The sequence below is a fragment of the Anguilla rostrata genome, chromosome 14 (assembly GCF_018555375.3).
Source record: "Anguilla rostrata isolate EN2019 chromosome 14, ASM1855537v3, whole genome shotgun sequence".
In the NCBI taxonomy this organism is placed as follows: Eukaryota; Metazoa; Chordata; class Actinopteri; order Anguilliformes; family Anguillidae; genus Anguilla; species Anguilla rostrata.
This window is the reverse complement of record NC_057946.1, coordinates 3,078,542-3,094,938: the sequence shown is the minus strand read 5'-3', so window position 1 is coordinate 3,094,938 and position 16,397 is coordinate 3,078,542. Positions and strand designations below refer to the sequence as shown.

Genomic DNA, 16,397 nt, shown 5'->3' with positions numbered 1-16,397 from the left:
CCTCTGATTTTTCACAAGTTGAACCACGTACTAATAAATCACAGAACCAGCCAGTCACAGCTCGAGTTAGTTTTGACCCCTTCTCTACTCTCGAGGCTATTTAAACGGCCGTGGAAGGTTGGGTCGCATTCAGAATCAACTGTCGTTTCAGAATCAACTGTCGTTTCAGAATCAACTGTCACTTCAGAATCAACTGTCACTTCAGAATCATCTGTCACTGCAGAATGAGGGCTCTGGTGTTTCTCCTGCTCGTGGCCGCCGCGAGCGCCAAAGTGTTTTCGCGGTGCGAGCTGGCGAGGACCCTGAAGGCCGCTGGAATGGACGGCTACCGCGGGGTCTCACTGGCAAACTGTAAGTACCGAATACATCTCACAGTCACAGGACGTCCTCCTCCAAGTTTGAATGTTCGTTTGGGGGGGGTATTGCTATTTTTGAGGATGATCAGACCAATTAATGTGCTGTCAAGTGGCTCATTGCTAGTCATTTTTCTGTCATCCATGGCTACTGGCTATCCTTGTGAAAATCATTATCATAAATTCTGTTCAATCTGTAAACTATGTGTCAGTCCACTTCTTAAGACGATGCATCATGGATTTACTATACTGAATGTGTGTTTTTGTTCTTGGCACTGCCTCCAAGCCATGAGTTGAGAGAAGTTTGTCATGGACGGGCTGCAGTACAGTAACATGCTGCACAAAGCTATCTGCACTTAGTTTTGAATGGCTCCATGTCATGCAGGTACAAGAGGCATCAAATGAAAGCACTTTGTAAATCATTTTGTGGGTTCTTGCCCTCTCAGGGGTCTGCTTGACCAAGTGGGAGTCAAACTACAACACGGCCGTCACTAACCGCAACACCGACGGGTCGACGGACTACGGCATCTTCCAGATCAACAGTCGCTGGTGGTGTAACAATGGCGTGACCCCCACTTCAAACGGCTGTAATATCCCGTGCTCCAGTAAGTGGGGCAAGGGCATAATTTATGTGGGCGATAGGGGCGTTACAACCCCCCAATGTTACAAAACAGGCCAAATGACCCCCCCCCCCTATAATATAGCATGACAATGTGAAGATTTCATAGAATAATGATGGAGATATCATGATGTGATTGGGATATACTGAGATCAGTAAGGCTGGGTGTTTGTTACAGAAGTTGCAGGTGCCACGGATTCTGTGACTTTCCCCATTTTTTGCCATTTCCTTGATTTCCTCCATTTGTAATGTTTTCCATGATTCCAGCACGAGCCCGGACCTCCATAGAGGGTTGCATGTTTTTAACACTCTATCTCTCCGCCTTTGCTCCTGATAGGACTGCTGTCCTCAGACATCAGCGCTGCGATTACGTGTGCCAAGCGTGTGGTCAGAGATCCCAACGGGATCAGCGCATGGTAAGAACACGCGCTGTGTCACTGTGCATCGGACTTCGAATGCTTTATCTGAGATGCATTTACATTAAGACATCACGCTCGTACCCACAATTACTTCCACCGTTATGCGGGAGCATTTCTGTGGTCGAGCTCGTAATGGTGTGATGTCATCCTGATAACTGTGACTCTGCCCGTTAGGGTGGCCTGGCGGAACCGCTGTCGTGGAAAAGACCTCAGCCAGTACGTCGCGGGCTGCGGGGTGTGAGACAGGCACCCAGCAGGAGAAGCACCTTCTCTCCTTCCCTCCCTCTTCTGTGATCACTCGCTTATGATTTTCCAAACCCGACGCCCCCACAAAGGCTCAACGGTGTAACACTTGTCTTTGATTCCCTTGCTTGTCTGTATTAAAAATGAGTAAGATATAAAGCTTCTGCAAAAAATTGCTACATTTAATTTTTTCCCATCAACCCTTTTGCTTTCATTGGCTAAATTACTTCAATAAAGACATAAATAGCATTTGCACATTGTTGTTGTTGTTCTTTTTTTAACAACATCTTAGTTTCTTGGCATGGCTTAATGTCTGCTCGGATATTGTAAAGAGCATGTTTGCTTACATGTGAGAGAGGTTTGAGGTCACACCTTGCTTGTATGGCAAACAGAAAATGTAAAAATACCCTTTGCAAACCACAATTTAAAGTTTTGGGAATGAGTGCGACTTCTAAAACTGTTTTTGTTCTAAACTTTGCTGTTATTATACATCAGCTCCCCTCCTGAAAAAGTTAACATCATGTTGAAGTGATCGGTCTGCTGGAGAAGCGGATTGGTCTCGGCAACGCCGACTGGTGGAGAGAGCACACGCACCTGGGTTGCGTTAACTAATCAGCCCAGGTGCTTAAAGGTGTGTTTCTCTCCACAGTTCAGTCCCAAGACCAGGAGCACATACATACCAAGACTTCATTGAGTTTCGTTTGTCTGTGCACAAAAAGGAAGAAAATCCGCCGTTGAAAAGCTGGCCAGCTAGGAGCGGTGAGCTGAAAAGCTGTCACTCTGTTTTATTTTCTTTTGTCTTTGTTTGTTTTAGTGTGGGTGCGCTCTCTCTCTCCATACGGTGTTTCCCCGAACTGCCGCATCTCTCTCCCAGGGGTGTCACACCAGCGTATGACTCATCCTACATTTTCTGGAGCTTTTGATATTACTTCCATTTTAGTGTATATGTTTGATTGGCCAAGTTTTTGTGTACAATGAGAGATATTTTGACAACTCCAAAGCTACTTGGGCAATAAAAGCATGCTTCCAGAAGGTGTAAATATGAACAGAATAATTGTAGAGTGTTTATCTACAAACTTCTTTCCTTTTCAATTTTCAAAGAAGTGACATTTAATTACTCTTGATGAATTCATAACAAAGAAATGAATAAATGCTGCACTGAAAAAGGAAAACAATAACACCTATCAAAACAGGGTAATTTCAATAGTTTGCCATTGAACTATGACCGCTAATCAGGCAATTAGAGCCATTGCAGGATGAGGCTGAAGCTCTGGCTCCAACTAGTGGTGTGGTGGTGCAACTGCTTGCGTCAACAAAACGGTTTCTTACAAATGCAGCGTTGCGGAAGGGCCAGTGTACAGAACTTTGAACACGGAAGCTCACGTGTCTTTGATTAATGCCGAGGTCTACAGAACACAGTTAGCAGACAGGTCCTCTCTTCAGCTACAGAAGTCCATTCTCATCCAGTACAACGGATCTGATGCGCCAGTTGATGGGTTTATCGTCGTTCCAGCGTCTCACAAAGCCACGAGCATCCGAGGTAAACTCTACGTTGCCCAGTTCAACGGGATGGGGCCTCTTTCATGGGCTTAGAATTTTCACTCGGCCCAGACAACCCCACCTGCAGCACGGCCTCAACTAGACTGGTGTGGTGCAGATGTGCTCGATGCATCACCTGATCGGAAAGCGTTGTGTGACTCGTTGCAGATCACACTGCTGCTTGCTCAGGGGTGGGGTGACCAGGGTTTGATGTAGCTCCTCAGAGTCAACCTCCACCCCCAAAAAAAAAGTATGTATGTGTGTTTGCCCACTGTTATAAAATCTAAACAGACACACTAAGCCTCTCGATTCTAGCGTGTTTGGAGGGCGTGTTGGCGCTTGCAGGAAACGAGGTCGCCATCTGCTGGTGGTCTTGAGAAGTTCCGCCAGCCTCACATTCTGGTCTCTTCCGCCGGGCGACTCATGAATTCCTCGATCGCCTGGTGCAGGAGCACCCATTTACTTATCGACGCTTTTATCGCCGAAATCCATCTGTAAATATGACCGAAGCACGAGGCTTTACTCAAAGAAGGTGTTAAACATTACACAGTGACAGACCCTTTTTTGTATTAATTATAATTATTATTGTTATTAATAATAATCCAAACCTATTTTTGTATCACTTTGTTCAATAAGAGATGACAAATATTTTTCAAGAAATAAACTAATGATAACAACAGCTTCTTTTGTGAGAAACTGTCTAGGCACACACACACAGAATGCACATAAATTTGATTTGATTCTTTACCTAATTCTCCTTGTTGTGCAGTGGACACGTATATTTGTTTTTTTTTCACCTGAATGATCAATTTTGTTTTGAAATATGTCCCTTTAAAAATCCGAAAATTACGTATTATATTGTTACATACGAATAAAGATACCTTCCTGTCATGGGCATAAGATCTTTAATGTATATTTTACTTATTGACGTAAGTAAAGGGGCAGGTCTTGATTGAGGGGGCAGGTCTTACCGCTTGGTTTCTGTCGCGCTCTCAGCGCAGAGGTAGAAGGATTTAAACTCTTCCGATGGCGGCTTGAGCTCAATGGTGGAGCACCGGGATCCGTTGGCCTGCTCGCAGACTGTGTAGCCCTGCAGGAAGATCCCCCCTGCGGGCAGAAACCAGCGCGTTGGCAGTTTAACAGAGAAAGAGGAAATCAGCGTGTGGAGATCTCAGAGGAGTCTGGGAACGAACAAGCGAAGTCTTAAAGGAATTTGGAAATGAACATGTGGAGGTCTTAAAGGAATTTGGGAATGAGCATTTGGAGGTCTTAAAGGAATTTGGGAATGAGCATTTGGAGGTCTTAAAGGAATTTAGGAATTCACATTTGGAGGTCTTAAAGGGATTTGGGAATGAACATTTGGAGGTCTTGAAGGGATTTGGGAATGAACATTTGGAGATCTTAAAGGCACTTGGAAATTAACATTACTTGTATGTAAAAATAGTATGCAGAAGTATACCTGAAGTATACTATTTTATACTTAAGAATACTTGACATATAATTAGTTCATATCAATTGCATTAGAATACAATTTTTTTCACAAGTTGGTCTGAGCCACTGTCTGGGGTTGCTTATACCGTTGTTCCAGGTTTCCTTCAGAAACACGTAAAAAAGAATGTATTGCCTTTGTTTAAACATTCCGTCATCATGGGCATACCCCATTCGAGGACAATGGTTGGACATTAGTCCTGCCGTGGGTGGGGCCAAATTCCACTTCAGGGAGTGAACAAGAAATTCAATTTAATGCACTGGGCCGCAAAGCATTGTGGGGGAAAAAAAAGTGCTGTGCAAACAATCGTGTTATTAACACAAAAGGGTCAGATTTATAGCGGAGATACGTTACCCATGGCGTGAGTGGAGCGTATCCCGGTGTAGAAGTAAAGGCACGCGTCCTTCAGTATGCAGTAGTGCTGCACCCAGAAGTCCTTGTTTCCGTCCAGCTGGTGCAGCAGGCCCAGGCATTCAGGGCTCTTGATGGCCAGAGGGGGCAGGCTGGAGTTGTGGCGGGCGACGTCGATCCACACGTGGTTCTGAAACGGCGGGAAACGAGGTGAGTGTTACCCACCCCCGTGACCTTCGACCTTTCGGCGTGGAGTCATGAGAAGCTCTCCCACGGCTGCAGTCCAGACCTGGGGCAAATACGTATTTCTTTTGGATTCAAACACTTTTCTGTGCTCTGTTGATCTTGCCTGGTGTAATTGAGCCTGCCAATGTGACCAGAAGGCGGGGTTTGCAGTTTTTGAGAGTATTTTATTGGTCCCGGTACACCAAACCAGATCAATAAAGCACAGAAAAGTATTTTAATCCAAAACAAATACATATTTGACCCAGGTCGACTGCAGTCATATAGAAATTTCTTGCAGATGTTATAATCATATTTGAGATTATGCAAAAAAAACAGTCACTCAGTTTATTCCATACTCAAAGTTAAAGTGCAAAACACATTGCGGTTAAACTGAAGCATAAATGGGGTCACAGGTTGTTCTGACTGAATCTTGCCTCAGTACTCTGACACTTGAGGACAATTTGACCCATGAATTTAAGCAAGATTATATCCTTTATTCCACTGATGTAGTAAATAGTTAAGGTAGGTGGCAGTTTATTAACCAAAAGGTAGGACACTGCCGTTGTGCCCTTGAGCAAGATACATAACCTGCATTGATTCAGTATATATGCAGCTGTATAAATGGATACGATGCTAAAAAAAAAAAATCAAAAGCTGTGTAAGTCGCTCTGGATAAGAGTGTCTGTCTGATAAATGCCTGTAATGTAAAGGTGTAGAATGGTGGTAAAAGGACAGTACCTGAGGGGGAGGTTGAACAGCTCTGTCCATAGCCTCTAGCCACCTGAAACACAAGCAATAGGGGTGTTAACCCTTTGAAGAGTAGGCCTTTTGGAATTCCAAGTCGGTGTTCTAGAACTCTATTGCTTTCTGTTAAATGACGGGAAAGAACAACTTCGTTCTGAATATAGCTAAAAAATCAGACATATCTGCAAATATTGTGAGTAATCACCAGGAATTTTGTCAATGTCCAAAGTCCATACATATTGACCCAGGTCAGACCCTCACTTGTGGGTCCATAAATATGTCCCCTTTACCTTTTCATCTCTTGGTTTGATGTGGCACAGAAGTAATAGACTCGGGCACAGGACAGTGGGCTACACTTGAACACAAAGGGTTTCCCCAAGCTGGTGTCCGGCCCAACTTCAGCGCCCTCTAGCTTCATGGCTGACAAAGCGCAGGTCTTCCCCTCATCCTACATAAAAGCAAAAGTAGGTGGGATTATCATCACTACCAATATCATCATCTCCATCATCCCCACTGTCATCATCATTATCTCCACCATCAGCATCACCATCCTCATCATTATCTCCACTGTCAACCTCACCATTATCATCATCCCCACCATCGCCACCACCGCCATCATCATCATCACTTTACCCCCCCATCGTCATATTGTGCAGCCAGCTGGCTGCTCACCCTCTTGCGTCTGTAGTAGTACAGGCAGCAGTCGTGCTTGAGCACAAACCACCTCTTCCTCCAGCCCTTCAGTAGGCCCGACTGGGTGCGCTTGTGCAGGTACCCCCGACATGCCGGTCTTGGGGTGCTGGGGTGGCGGCTGATGTCTGAGCCAATGGTCAGGGTCAGAACATCTCGCCCTAGAGAGGAAGATGGAGGAAGAGGAGGGGGAGAGAGTGGTTCAGACCATGTTCAGATCCCAAATTATCCTGAGTTGAGTTTTTCATATTTCTACACTCTCAAAACATACATGGTAAAACAACACGTGTCGTGTTTTAACAGACCTCTAGTTAGTGTCAAGTTAAGGACAATGCATTTTGTTTTACTTTCAAATACAGTCTGTGTAAAAAAAAAAAAAAAAGTCTCCCTTTGTAACACCTAAATTGTATATTTGTAACACAAAAGCAGTTACTTTGACACAAAATGTGTTTAAGGTAACTCAAAAGGAGTCACACAAAAAGTGTGTTGGATATTAACCCATCCTTGTTGACAGTGTAAGTACCCAATGCGTTTTAACAGTTTTTATTGTGTAGCAGTCATCTACATGCTATAGTGTTTGCTAGTTAGTTTAGTGCGTGTTATTTTATTTCTGCTCAATTCAATATTTCTTCTTTATTTGGTATTAATGCAGTGTGAGATTCTTCTGACTTGGCTGAGCATAGGGCTATGTGGATCAGCAGCTGATCAGAGCCTTGGAAATTAACCGCTAATTACTCACTGAGAGCAGCTGTTGTGCATTACCTTCTTGGCAAATCAGGGTGTGATGACACCCTTCCTTCTGGGAATAAAAAGCAAAGGAAGCTGCATATCCATTTCTGATCCTACCGTCTCTCTTTCTGTCCATGAGTCCATTACTCTGCTTATTTAGTAGACGTTCTTCTAGTCTTTATGACTTTTGTTTGACATTTATTCTTTGCTCTGTTTGTCAGACCAATGCTGGATTAGTAGTAGGAGTACTAGGACATTTTGCTAATTTCAGGGTGCTGTATTTAAAAATAAACCTCTGACGATGAAGTGGTAGGGAGAAACTAAAAAAATATTTTATGGTGTGCATTGGTTATGAAATGTAATTCTGGTCTCTGTTTGGGAAGTCTTAGTACTAGTACAAGAAGTCTTGGTATTTTGTAATAAAAAACATTGCTCTGATTTAGAAATGATCTAAAATCTGCAAAAAAAAAAAGCCTTTAATTGTGACCTCTCACATTGTAAAGTCAAGCCCTAACATCTGATCTAAAAAATCGGACTTTTTTTCCCCCGATGTGAGTTATTGGAACGTTGCATCATATCGCCTACCTGCAGTTTGCGTGTTGTAGTAAAGCAGTTTTTTTGAGGGGGTAAATCTGGCATCCCTTGATCTGAGCGAGCTCCTCCCACCCCCACCCCCACCCCCACCCCCATCCCCCCATCCCCCACCCCCGCGCACCCCCCACCTTGCTTGGCCAGCTCCGCCGCTTCGGAATGCGACACGCTGGTCACGTCCGTCCCGTTCACCGACAGGACCGTGTCCCCCACCAGAGTCCGCTCCCAGCGGACGTCTGAAGGTAAGACACGAATGAGAGAGAGAGAGAGAGAGAGAGAGAGGCTTTATCGAACCCTGCAGGGGAACTTGTCCTCTGCGTTTAACCCTTCAGGGCTGTGGGCAGCAGTCAGGGTGCAGTGCCCCCCGAGACACCCCTCTAATCCCTTCACCGTCAACTCGTAGAGCGACCTTTTCAGAATCAGAATCAGAATCAGAATCAGGTTTTATTGCCAAGTAGGTTTACCCATACGAGGAATTTCTCAGTACGTTACATTTACAGTACATTTCTCAGTACGCTTTTTTATTCTCAGTACGAAATTTTATCTACCGCCACCTTGGAGGCAGTCCTGACGATACCCAAGTTCAGCGGGATTGCATGCAAGCTAGAGTCAACACCAAAGTTTGCAGAATAGCAGAGAACAGCTTTAGGGTTCACTCAGAATTGCTGGCTGGGGGGTGCTGCGGTATGGCTGTTCCTGCTAAGACACTGTAGTAATCAGGGTGGGAACGCAAACCCTCCAGAGTTAAATTAAAACTCCAGAAAGTGAACTATCCCTTTAAGCAACTCAAGAAGTAGTTTCCTCAGGCTCAAGATGTGTCTACCTTGCTGTGCCAAATGTAAATAAATCATACAATTATTTGATAAAAACCCAATTTATTCCATACATAGGGTATTTTTGGCCTTGAGTGTAGTGTATACCCTGGGTTTTCAATGGGGGCCGCTGAAGGTCTCGTAGGGGGGTCGGACTCTCAAATGCCCCCAGGATGCCTTTGAGCCCTAGGTGGGGGGGTCCCTGGATCAAAACTAGTTGAAGCCCCCCTTGCTGTATGCAGTATCATAGTGATCTGTATGCTGGCAGCCACCCTTGTGCTCGCCTGCTCCACTGTACTCACTTGTGTCGACTTCCGTGACCACGATGGGTTTGGAGAACTGGATCCGGAACCCCCAGGGGTAGTCCCCTGTGCCTTTGCTGATCCTGACCGTCCGCTCTCGAACTGTGGAAGAGGTCAAAGGTCAGAGCAGTTCTGTGAGCAATCCCTAATCAAATCTATTTTGTTACAGAGTAGCCAAAGGAAAATTGCGGCCAAAAACCAGGCCCAATCCCCCAGAAAGCAAGGAAGCGAACCCTATACCATAACGGCATTGCTCTGTAGTTAATCTCGATGGACTGATCAAGCGTCCGATCTGCACAATAAGAAAAATATAAACGCTCCGGAAAAATCTCAAAGAAAGGCTATCAAAAATTTGTCCTTGCTGGAAATGTAAAAGTTATGAGGAAAGACTTATGATACAATCTCTTCAAGCTTAGTGAAAGGAAGGGTTTGATTGAGGCTTTTAAATTCATAAAAGGGATTAGCAAAATGAACTATAATAGAATTTTCAGGTCGTGTTCTCAATGAATAACCATGATTTTACATGCATTAGTGATTAAATTGATTTAACCTATTTCATTTTATATCAATTTTGAGTTTTATCAGTTCTAGAGTTTAATTTGAACAAATTAAATCATTAATATTTAGTGTCTGTTCAAATGAAAAATGAAGACAATTTAAAATGGAATACATGTTTACTGTAAGAGATAAATTCAATCCCTTTAATAATATATACTGTGGACTAATTTACAGTTAGTCACCAATGCCTTGCTGCACTGAATAGTGGGTTTTGTATAGTGGGGGCTGTACTTGTCACTGGGCGGGGTCGCGTGCTGAGGCAACGGGGGCTGCCGGCGGGGTGGGTGTCGTCTCCGCGGTAAATCCAGGAGGCCGAGTGGAACGTCTCCGTGTAGAAGCCCCTCTCTTCCATGTCGCGCGCGGACACGTCCACCGAGCGACCGTCGTCTGAGGTCACTGTGCGGCCGCAAACAGCAAAAAAAAAAACCCACTTTCCTCTGAGTGCTATCACACTCCAGCTCTGAGCAGTAATTTTTTTTACTGAGAGACGCAACATGAACAGCCCTGTTCATTCAAAGTAGCGATGTTCACATGCCTAATCTGACACTTACTGGCTTTTCTCATAACTTTAATAAAATCGACGTATAGCCTGTCAGATGGTTTACTGCACCACAATTCATAAAAACTAGGCTCACACTAGCATTTTGGCACACCTGCCCTTGACCATAACCTTTGCATGCTCCTTCTCTCACTCTCGGCATTCAACTTGATCTTGAGTTGTTCGATTTTTAATGTGTTGCGCCCCCTGGTGGTTGAGCTCATACCCGACTCCTCTGTAATGTTGCTGGTGAGGGAGCTTCCTCCAGCGGAGCTCCACTGTTTGCTCTCCTTGAAGAGCTTGCGTCTCTTTGCCCAGTGGTCCACAACGTCCTCCTGGTCCTTCAGGACGAGGTCCACCGGGGGTCTCAGGCGTTCCTTCACTTCAGTCTTTACATCTGTGGGGGCTGCAAAGTAAAGTCAGAGAAAAGGAAAACTGTTGGACAATTTGGTCACAAAACATGCTTACTATTTCTCCTGTGGAAACACCTATAGACAATGTAACTGGAACATTTCAATCAGTTTGGGTCAAAAGTACATTTTAACCTCATTGTAAAAAGTTGCAATAATGGTATCTTCTAGCTGCACAGTGTCTGACTCATCAATTCCCAGATGCAGTGCATACATATTTCTGTGACACTACTCAAACTTAAGGGTGCCAAAACTTGTGACACTACTCAAACTTAAGTATAAACAAACACTGGTTGCATTAAATCTGGGCCTGTGTCTCCCAGTACACAGTATTTTTTTTAAATAAATGTTGCTATTTACATCAAATGTACATCTTGCCATGCTTAGCCTCTCACCTGAGTCTGTTTGCTGCAGCCTTGTTTTGGAATCTGTTACCCCGGAGTCCTGGGATTCGTGGGAGGACCCGTTTGTGTCTGTCGCAGCTGTGACTACATCCCCCATCTTTGTATTGCCTTCGTCCTCAGCGCCTCTGTGGGCATCTCGCAGTGATGGAGGCCCAAAGTTCATCCCTGCCTGAGTCTCTGTTGGACTTCCGGAAGGTTCCATCGCCTCGTGTTCCTGCACGAGGGTCTGGATCGAGTCGTTTGACTCGACAGTGAGAGACCTCCGGGGGGTGGATTCCATTTCACTCAACGGTTCGCTATGTCCATCCTCCTCCTTATCCTCCATGTCCTGTGCAGACGACATAGAGGGTGCTTCAAGAACAACACTGGATAACTCTCTCTGGTTCTCCATTATTTCCAGGGGCTCTGTGTCATTCTGAATAGACCTTCGCTCACAGCCCCCGATGATGCTAGTCATCACCGACCCCTTTCTCATATCTGGTAGAAAGTCAGTGCTGGCAATGGTTTCTGGTTGGTTGGGCTTGGGATTGGCCACGCCTTCCCTGAGAATGATTGACTCACAGCTGTCCTCAACAATGTGCTCCTCGGAGCCGCTCAGGGAAGGGGGCGTGACCTGAATGAGCAAATCCCGCTGCTTAAGAATGAGGTTGTTCGCTGCAAACTCATGGTGCAGCTCCTCGACCTCTGGCATCTCCTCGTCGAACCCGCTCTCTGCGACCTCGCTGTGCTCCAGCTGTTCATTGCCAGGATCAGCCGCGTCCGTGTATGAATCACCGTGAGGTGGCGTCACCGCTATCAAGACTGGCGCAGCCATCTGATTTAACACTTGCCCATGTTGAGCGTCCTGTCCTGAGCTGAATGTCTCCTCTTGGTCCTCCCCAGCCCTGCATGGGCAAAAGCAGCTTCTGCCATTACCGCAGGTAGAACTGTCGGCCCCGTAGCTGTAGCCGTTGAAATTACTGGAGCTCGCCTTGTAACCGGAGCTGCCCCCTGAGGATTTGCGGCTGTCTTCCGAAAAGGGAAAAGACCCTTCGTCGTCCATGTAGAACCTGCCCAGCCTCTCGGCCTGCAGAGGGAGAGACTGCAGGAAGAAGGGGGAGAGCATACCGGAGGAGAACGACTCCCTGCAAGAGGACATGCCTTCCTCCATTTTGCCGTGGGAGTCCGTAGGCCCGGGAAAAGTCTGCCTCCTCTTGGGTGGCCTTTCAAAGTAATGCGCCATCCTGGGCTTGGTCTCCAAAATGGCGACGCTGTTGTTGCGCAACCTCTTGGTTCCGTCGTGGTTGTGGATGAACTCTTTGGTGTAGCTGGACCGACTCACGGGCATACCGTGCCCCGGGAGCAGCGTACCGTAGGCGTCCGACCCGGAAAGACGTTCTAGGAGTTCCTCCCCGTCGCCGAGGCTCTCACGCTCTCGCGAGTCCCGGCAAAGAGATTCCGCTTTCTCCCCCGAGTCACTGGGTCTGGCTGGAGCAGTGGAGGCCATCCTTCCTCCCCGGTTGTCAAAATTATCACCAGAGACAATCTGACAAGAAGATATGTTCTCGGTGAGGTCGTCCAGCGGGTTGAAACCTTTGTCGACAAACTCCCGAGGAAGCGGGATGTCCGTCGACGCCGCACTGTTCACCGTGCTTGTTAGCGGCTGCTCCGCCACTCGGAGGCAGGTGTCCGACAGAGCGGACATACTGGAGAACCTCTCTCTGAGTACATAGTTGTGGCCATAAATCCCCTCCTCGCAACAGCTCCTGCAGCATAGCCTCTGTTCCTGATGACCCGATTGGACTTGACTATTTGCAAGCTCTGTTAGGTCAGTGTTTATCTCAGAGATGCTGAGTTTATAGTTCTTGCTCTTGCACTGCCTGTGGTGCCCACAGGTGGCAGCGTCGAAGTTGTGGCTCGCAGAGTAAGGCTGGCTCGGCTTTTCGTTGTTGGGGGCGGCCCGGTCGTCCCATCGGCTTCTCGAGCCGTCCCCTTTCCTCCTCCCGGTTCTGTCCCGGACCACGAGGGTGGTTTTGATGTCCGAGCTGTCCGAGTGCATGACTTCGTTTATTTCCACCTCCACCTTGGATCTGGAGCAGGTGACTTTGGTCGTGGTGACCGACACCGACCCGCGGGCCTCGTCTCGGCCTGCGGACTCGCAGGGGTTCTGGAGCACGGTTCTCGAGGACGACACTTCGCAGTCGTCGACCCTCACCAAGGTCGTGATCCGCACGCCCCCGTCTGCCTCTTCGACCTCTGACCCGGGGCTCTTTGAGTCGTCCTGAGGCGCACTTTCCGAGCCGCTCGCCCTGAACCTCTTTTCTGTGCTGTCAGCCTCGTACCCCGTGTCCTCACCCGCGTCTGAATCGGCGAAAAAACTCTCCGGTCGCAGAGAATCACTTTCCCCTTTTTCCAGCTGGTCCCTTTTGTACACACCACTGTTATTATTGGAGCTTTGGCTTTGAGATTGAGAAGTATATTGGGATTGGCTGTCTGTAAAGGAACAGAAAAATTGTCATTTTTGTCAGTTGGCCTTCAGCCCAAGAATGCTATTAATTGGCTAGGATACAAATAACTTTATTAATACATAATGCTTTTTGTTTGTACAACAAAAGGGGTATTTTTTTTTAAAAAAGGACAGCTGACAGGCTACTTTCATATTTTTGCAGGTAGGAAGCAGACAAGGTAACAGATGGATAAGGGATCACAACTCAGGAGGTGCCATGGTGGGGGATCTAAACCTTGCCCAGACCGGGAGATTCAAACATGGCCACCGTATGGACTGCACCATATGTCTTGCCAACAAAATGAATATTTTTATCAAATACGGTTTTGTCAAAGTGAGAACACCATTCAGCAGAAGCACAGAAGTGGACCTACCAAATTCAACAATTCCCAACCAAACCCAGAAATCTAAATATTATCTTTTGTCCATCTTGCCATAATCGATACAAGTATAGAAAAATCATCCTAATTTGTTTTCCCTTAATTAAGCATTTCTCACAATTGACATTATTTTGGAAAGCAAGTCAGGATATAGATCAAAAATGCATGGACATGCATTTGCTTTCTATTATAATTAGTTTTACTTGGCTGCAATGACATCTTCAGCATTCAGTAACATAGTCTTTTTCCCAGACTGTAATTGATGGTTTTTGTATTGTTGGCAAGGCAAGCGAGAAACGTACGCTTTGTGTGTGATTGTAGTTCCAGTAGGGTGAACCAAGGACAATAAAAACAGTAAAAACATTGCAATATGTTTTTGTTTTATAAAACAAATTAAATAAAAAGCAGACCTCATAAATCGAGTAAAGTGTGGTTCTTTGAATATGAAAAAAGTATGGAACATTGAATTTGGTAAATGCCTCCTAACGTAAAGACTGATTTTTTCAGTTGCTCCTCGTTGGCCTGTAAGCACTGGCAGGTGGCCAGGAGTAGTCATGGGAACGAAGTGTGACTCAGACAGTAATTATGGGGGATTAACCTTGACACGCGTTCCGCCTTGGGTCAGGCTAACGACCGGCACTCACGTTTCGTGCATCTGGAGCTCTTCCTCCTGAGGCTGTTTCTCCTCCTCCTCCTCCTCTTACTCATGGTCCTCCTTTGTTTCTGATGCCTCCGTGCAGGGTGTGCTGTGATGACCACAAGAGACAAAAGGCAAAGCTTTAACTCATGCCCTATCTGTACCAGGTTCCCTAATGCTGTGGTTTTCATTCATATCCTCCTTCCTGGGGAACCCCTGTGTATATGCTGGCTTTCATTCCAACCACAACTGTAATCCCAGAACTTTAACAAGCTGTTAATTTTTTCTTGTCCAATATAGCACGATGTGAGTAGGGGACTTGATTCTTCTTGGCATGGATAGGCAGAAAGTGGCTTAAGAGGGTAAGGAATCCCTCAAAACATGAAGTATAATTATGAAAAAAACAACAGTTTGTCAAAATTTTGGGATAGACAGTTGTGGTTGGAATGAAAACCATCATGCACAGGGGTTCCCCTAGGACTGTGTTCGACAGCCACTGCCCCAGGGTACGTAGACTGAATGTACATTCAGTAATGTAGAGCGGGGGATACTCAAATCGTACTTGGCGAATAAATAATTCTGATTCTGATCTGGTCCTGAAGGCCAGTAGCACCGCTGGTTTTCATTCTCCTCCTGTAATCAGGACTGAATTAAGCCTGGAACACCAGGTGCGTTAAATCTCTGTCCAATCAGTCGCGTTAAACCAGAGAAACGTGATGCAGTCTTCATACACATTCTTACAGCAAGTGGTTAATTCTCTTATCCCTTCTTAACTTCATCTGTCTTAATCAATAGATTTATTTATTTATCCCCTGGATGAAGGGACCCATAAATAACACCTGAATAAATGTGAATTAAAGGAGATTCCAAGGCAAAAGGACTGAATGGCTGACATTTAAAAATTGACTTGCAGTCCTGATCATTTTTAATACTAATCACATAATACTGAGTATTATTCTGTTATTGCAGTCTGAGCTATTGAGCACATTATTTCATGTATACATTAGAATTCTTGTGAAGCTGATGAAATCATGTACTAATGTTCATAAATGACACAGGTAGCACAATAACTGCATTTGATTGGCTGCCTGAACAGAGAATTTTCATTCTTTTTGCCAGTTGAAGAGACAAACAAACTGTCTGATCCCCTTTCCAGCATTTTAATACACAATGAACTATGACCAAAGTAATCAACAAAACATGAACATAATAAAAAAAATAAGCTTGTTGGGAGCTGGATTTCAGCATCACAGTCACTTATCGCAGTTGATATATATCAGTGCTGTCTTAATATTTGGTATTTAAAACACAATGGTATTTAAAAAAGATCAAAATTAATTTCCATAATTCAGACGTGGAAAATGTACCCCTCAAACACAGGAACTTCTCAGCCACAGCTGTGCACTCTCTTATGCTACATAAACGTGCATGTTGTGGTTAACCAGACAATTATGCCAGAGCAGCTTTTGGCATCAAACAGAAACCCAGACCAAAGGGGGTATAATATGCGAAAACTTACCTTAGAGGAATTCCTCTCTTGAAAACTTCTTAGCATCAATGATACAGCAAGGCACGCTTTACAAGTCATAAAGAGAGTTTGTAAAAAAAGACGGAACAGTACTGGGCGGCACTTGATGTCCGTTCTAGATCTTATTGTTACTATTTGTGTTCTAATGCCCTGAAGCAGCTTATTGGATGTAATCTTGTGAACCACTTGTGATGTCACTGTTGTTCCAGTGTATGCAGTATCTAAGTACAATGCGGTGGAAGAAGAGTTGTGATCAATTCCACTTTAATTTTGTGAATTCAGGAATGAACCGAAATTCAATTAATTGATTGGGGGGGACTTTACTGACATATTTCATTTTGCGAATTAAAA

At 45.2% G+C, this 16,397-nt stretch overlaps 2 protein-coding genes across 2 annotated transcripts; one reads left to right on the top strand and one right to left on the bottom strand.

Annotated features, from left to right (window-relative positions):
* LOC135239519 (lysozyme C-like) lies at window positions 1-1,889 on the top strand. Its single transcript, XM_064308217.1, has 4 exons — window positions 1-351; window positions 800-958; window positions 1,310-1,388; window positions 1,566-1,889. The coding sequence occupies exons 1-4, from the start codon at window positions 225-227 to the stop codon at window positions 1,630-1,632; spliced, it is 432 nt and encodes a 143-aa protein (XP_064164287.1). The 5' UTR covers window positions 1-224; the 3' UTR covers window positions 1,633-1,889.
* Window positions 1,890-2,710: 821 nt separating this feature from the next.
* Window positions 2,711-16,186, bottom strand: pdzph1 (PDZ and pleckstrin homology domains 1). The gene is made up of 13 exons (XM_064308857.1): window positions 16,038-16,186; window positions 14,526-14,627; window positions 10,984-13,488; window positions 10,429-10,608; window positions 9,896-10,060; window positions 9,038-9,208; window positions 8,124-8,228; window positions 6,655-6,833; window positions 6,273-6,430; window positions 5,977-6,019; window positions 5,017-5,203; window positions 4,145-4,280; window positions 2,711-3,665 (listed from the first exon to the last, which is right to left on the bottom strand). The coding sequence occupies exons 2-13, from the start codon at window positions 14,587-14,589 to the stop codon at window positions 3,566-3,568; spliced, it is 3,993 nt and encodes a 1,330-aa protein (XP_064164927.1). The 5' UTR covers window positions 14,590-14,627; window positions 16,038-16,186; the 3' UTR covers window positions 2,711-3,565.
* Between the last annotated feature and the right edge of the window lie 211 nt (window positions 16,187-16,397).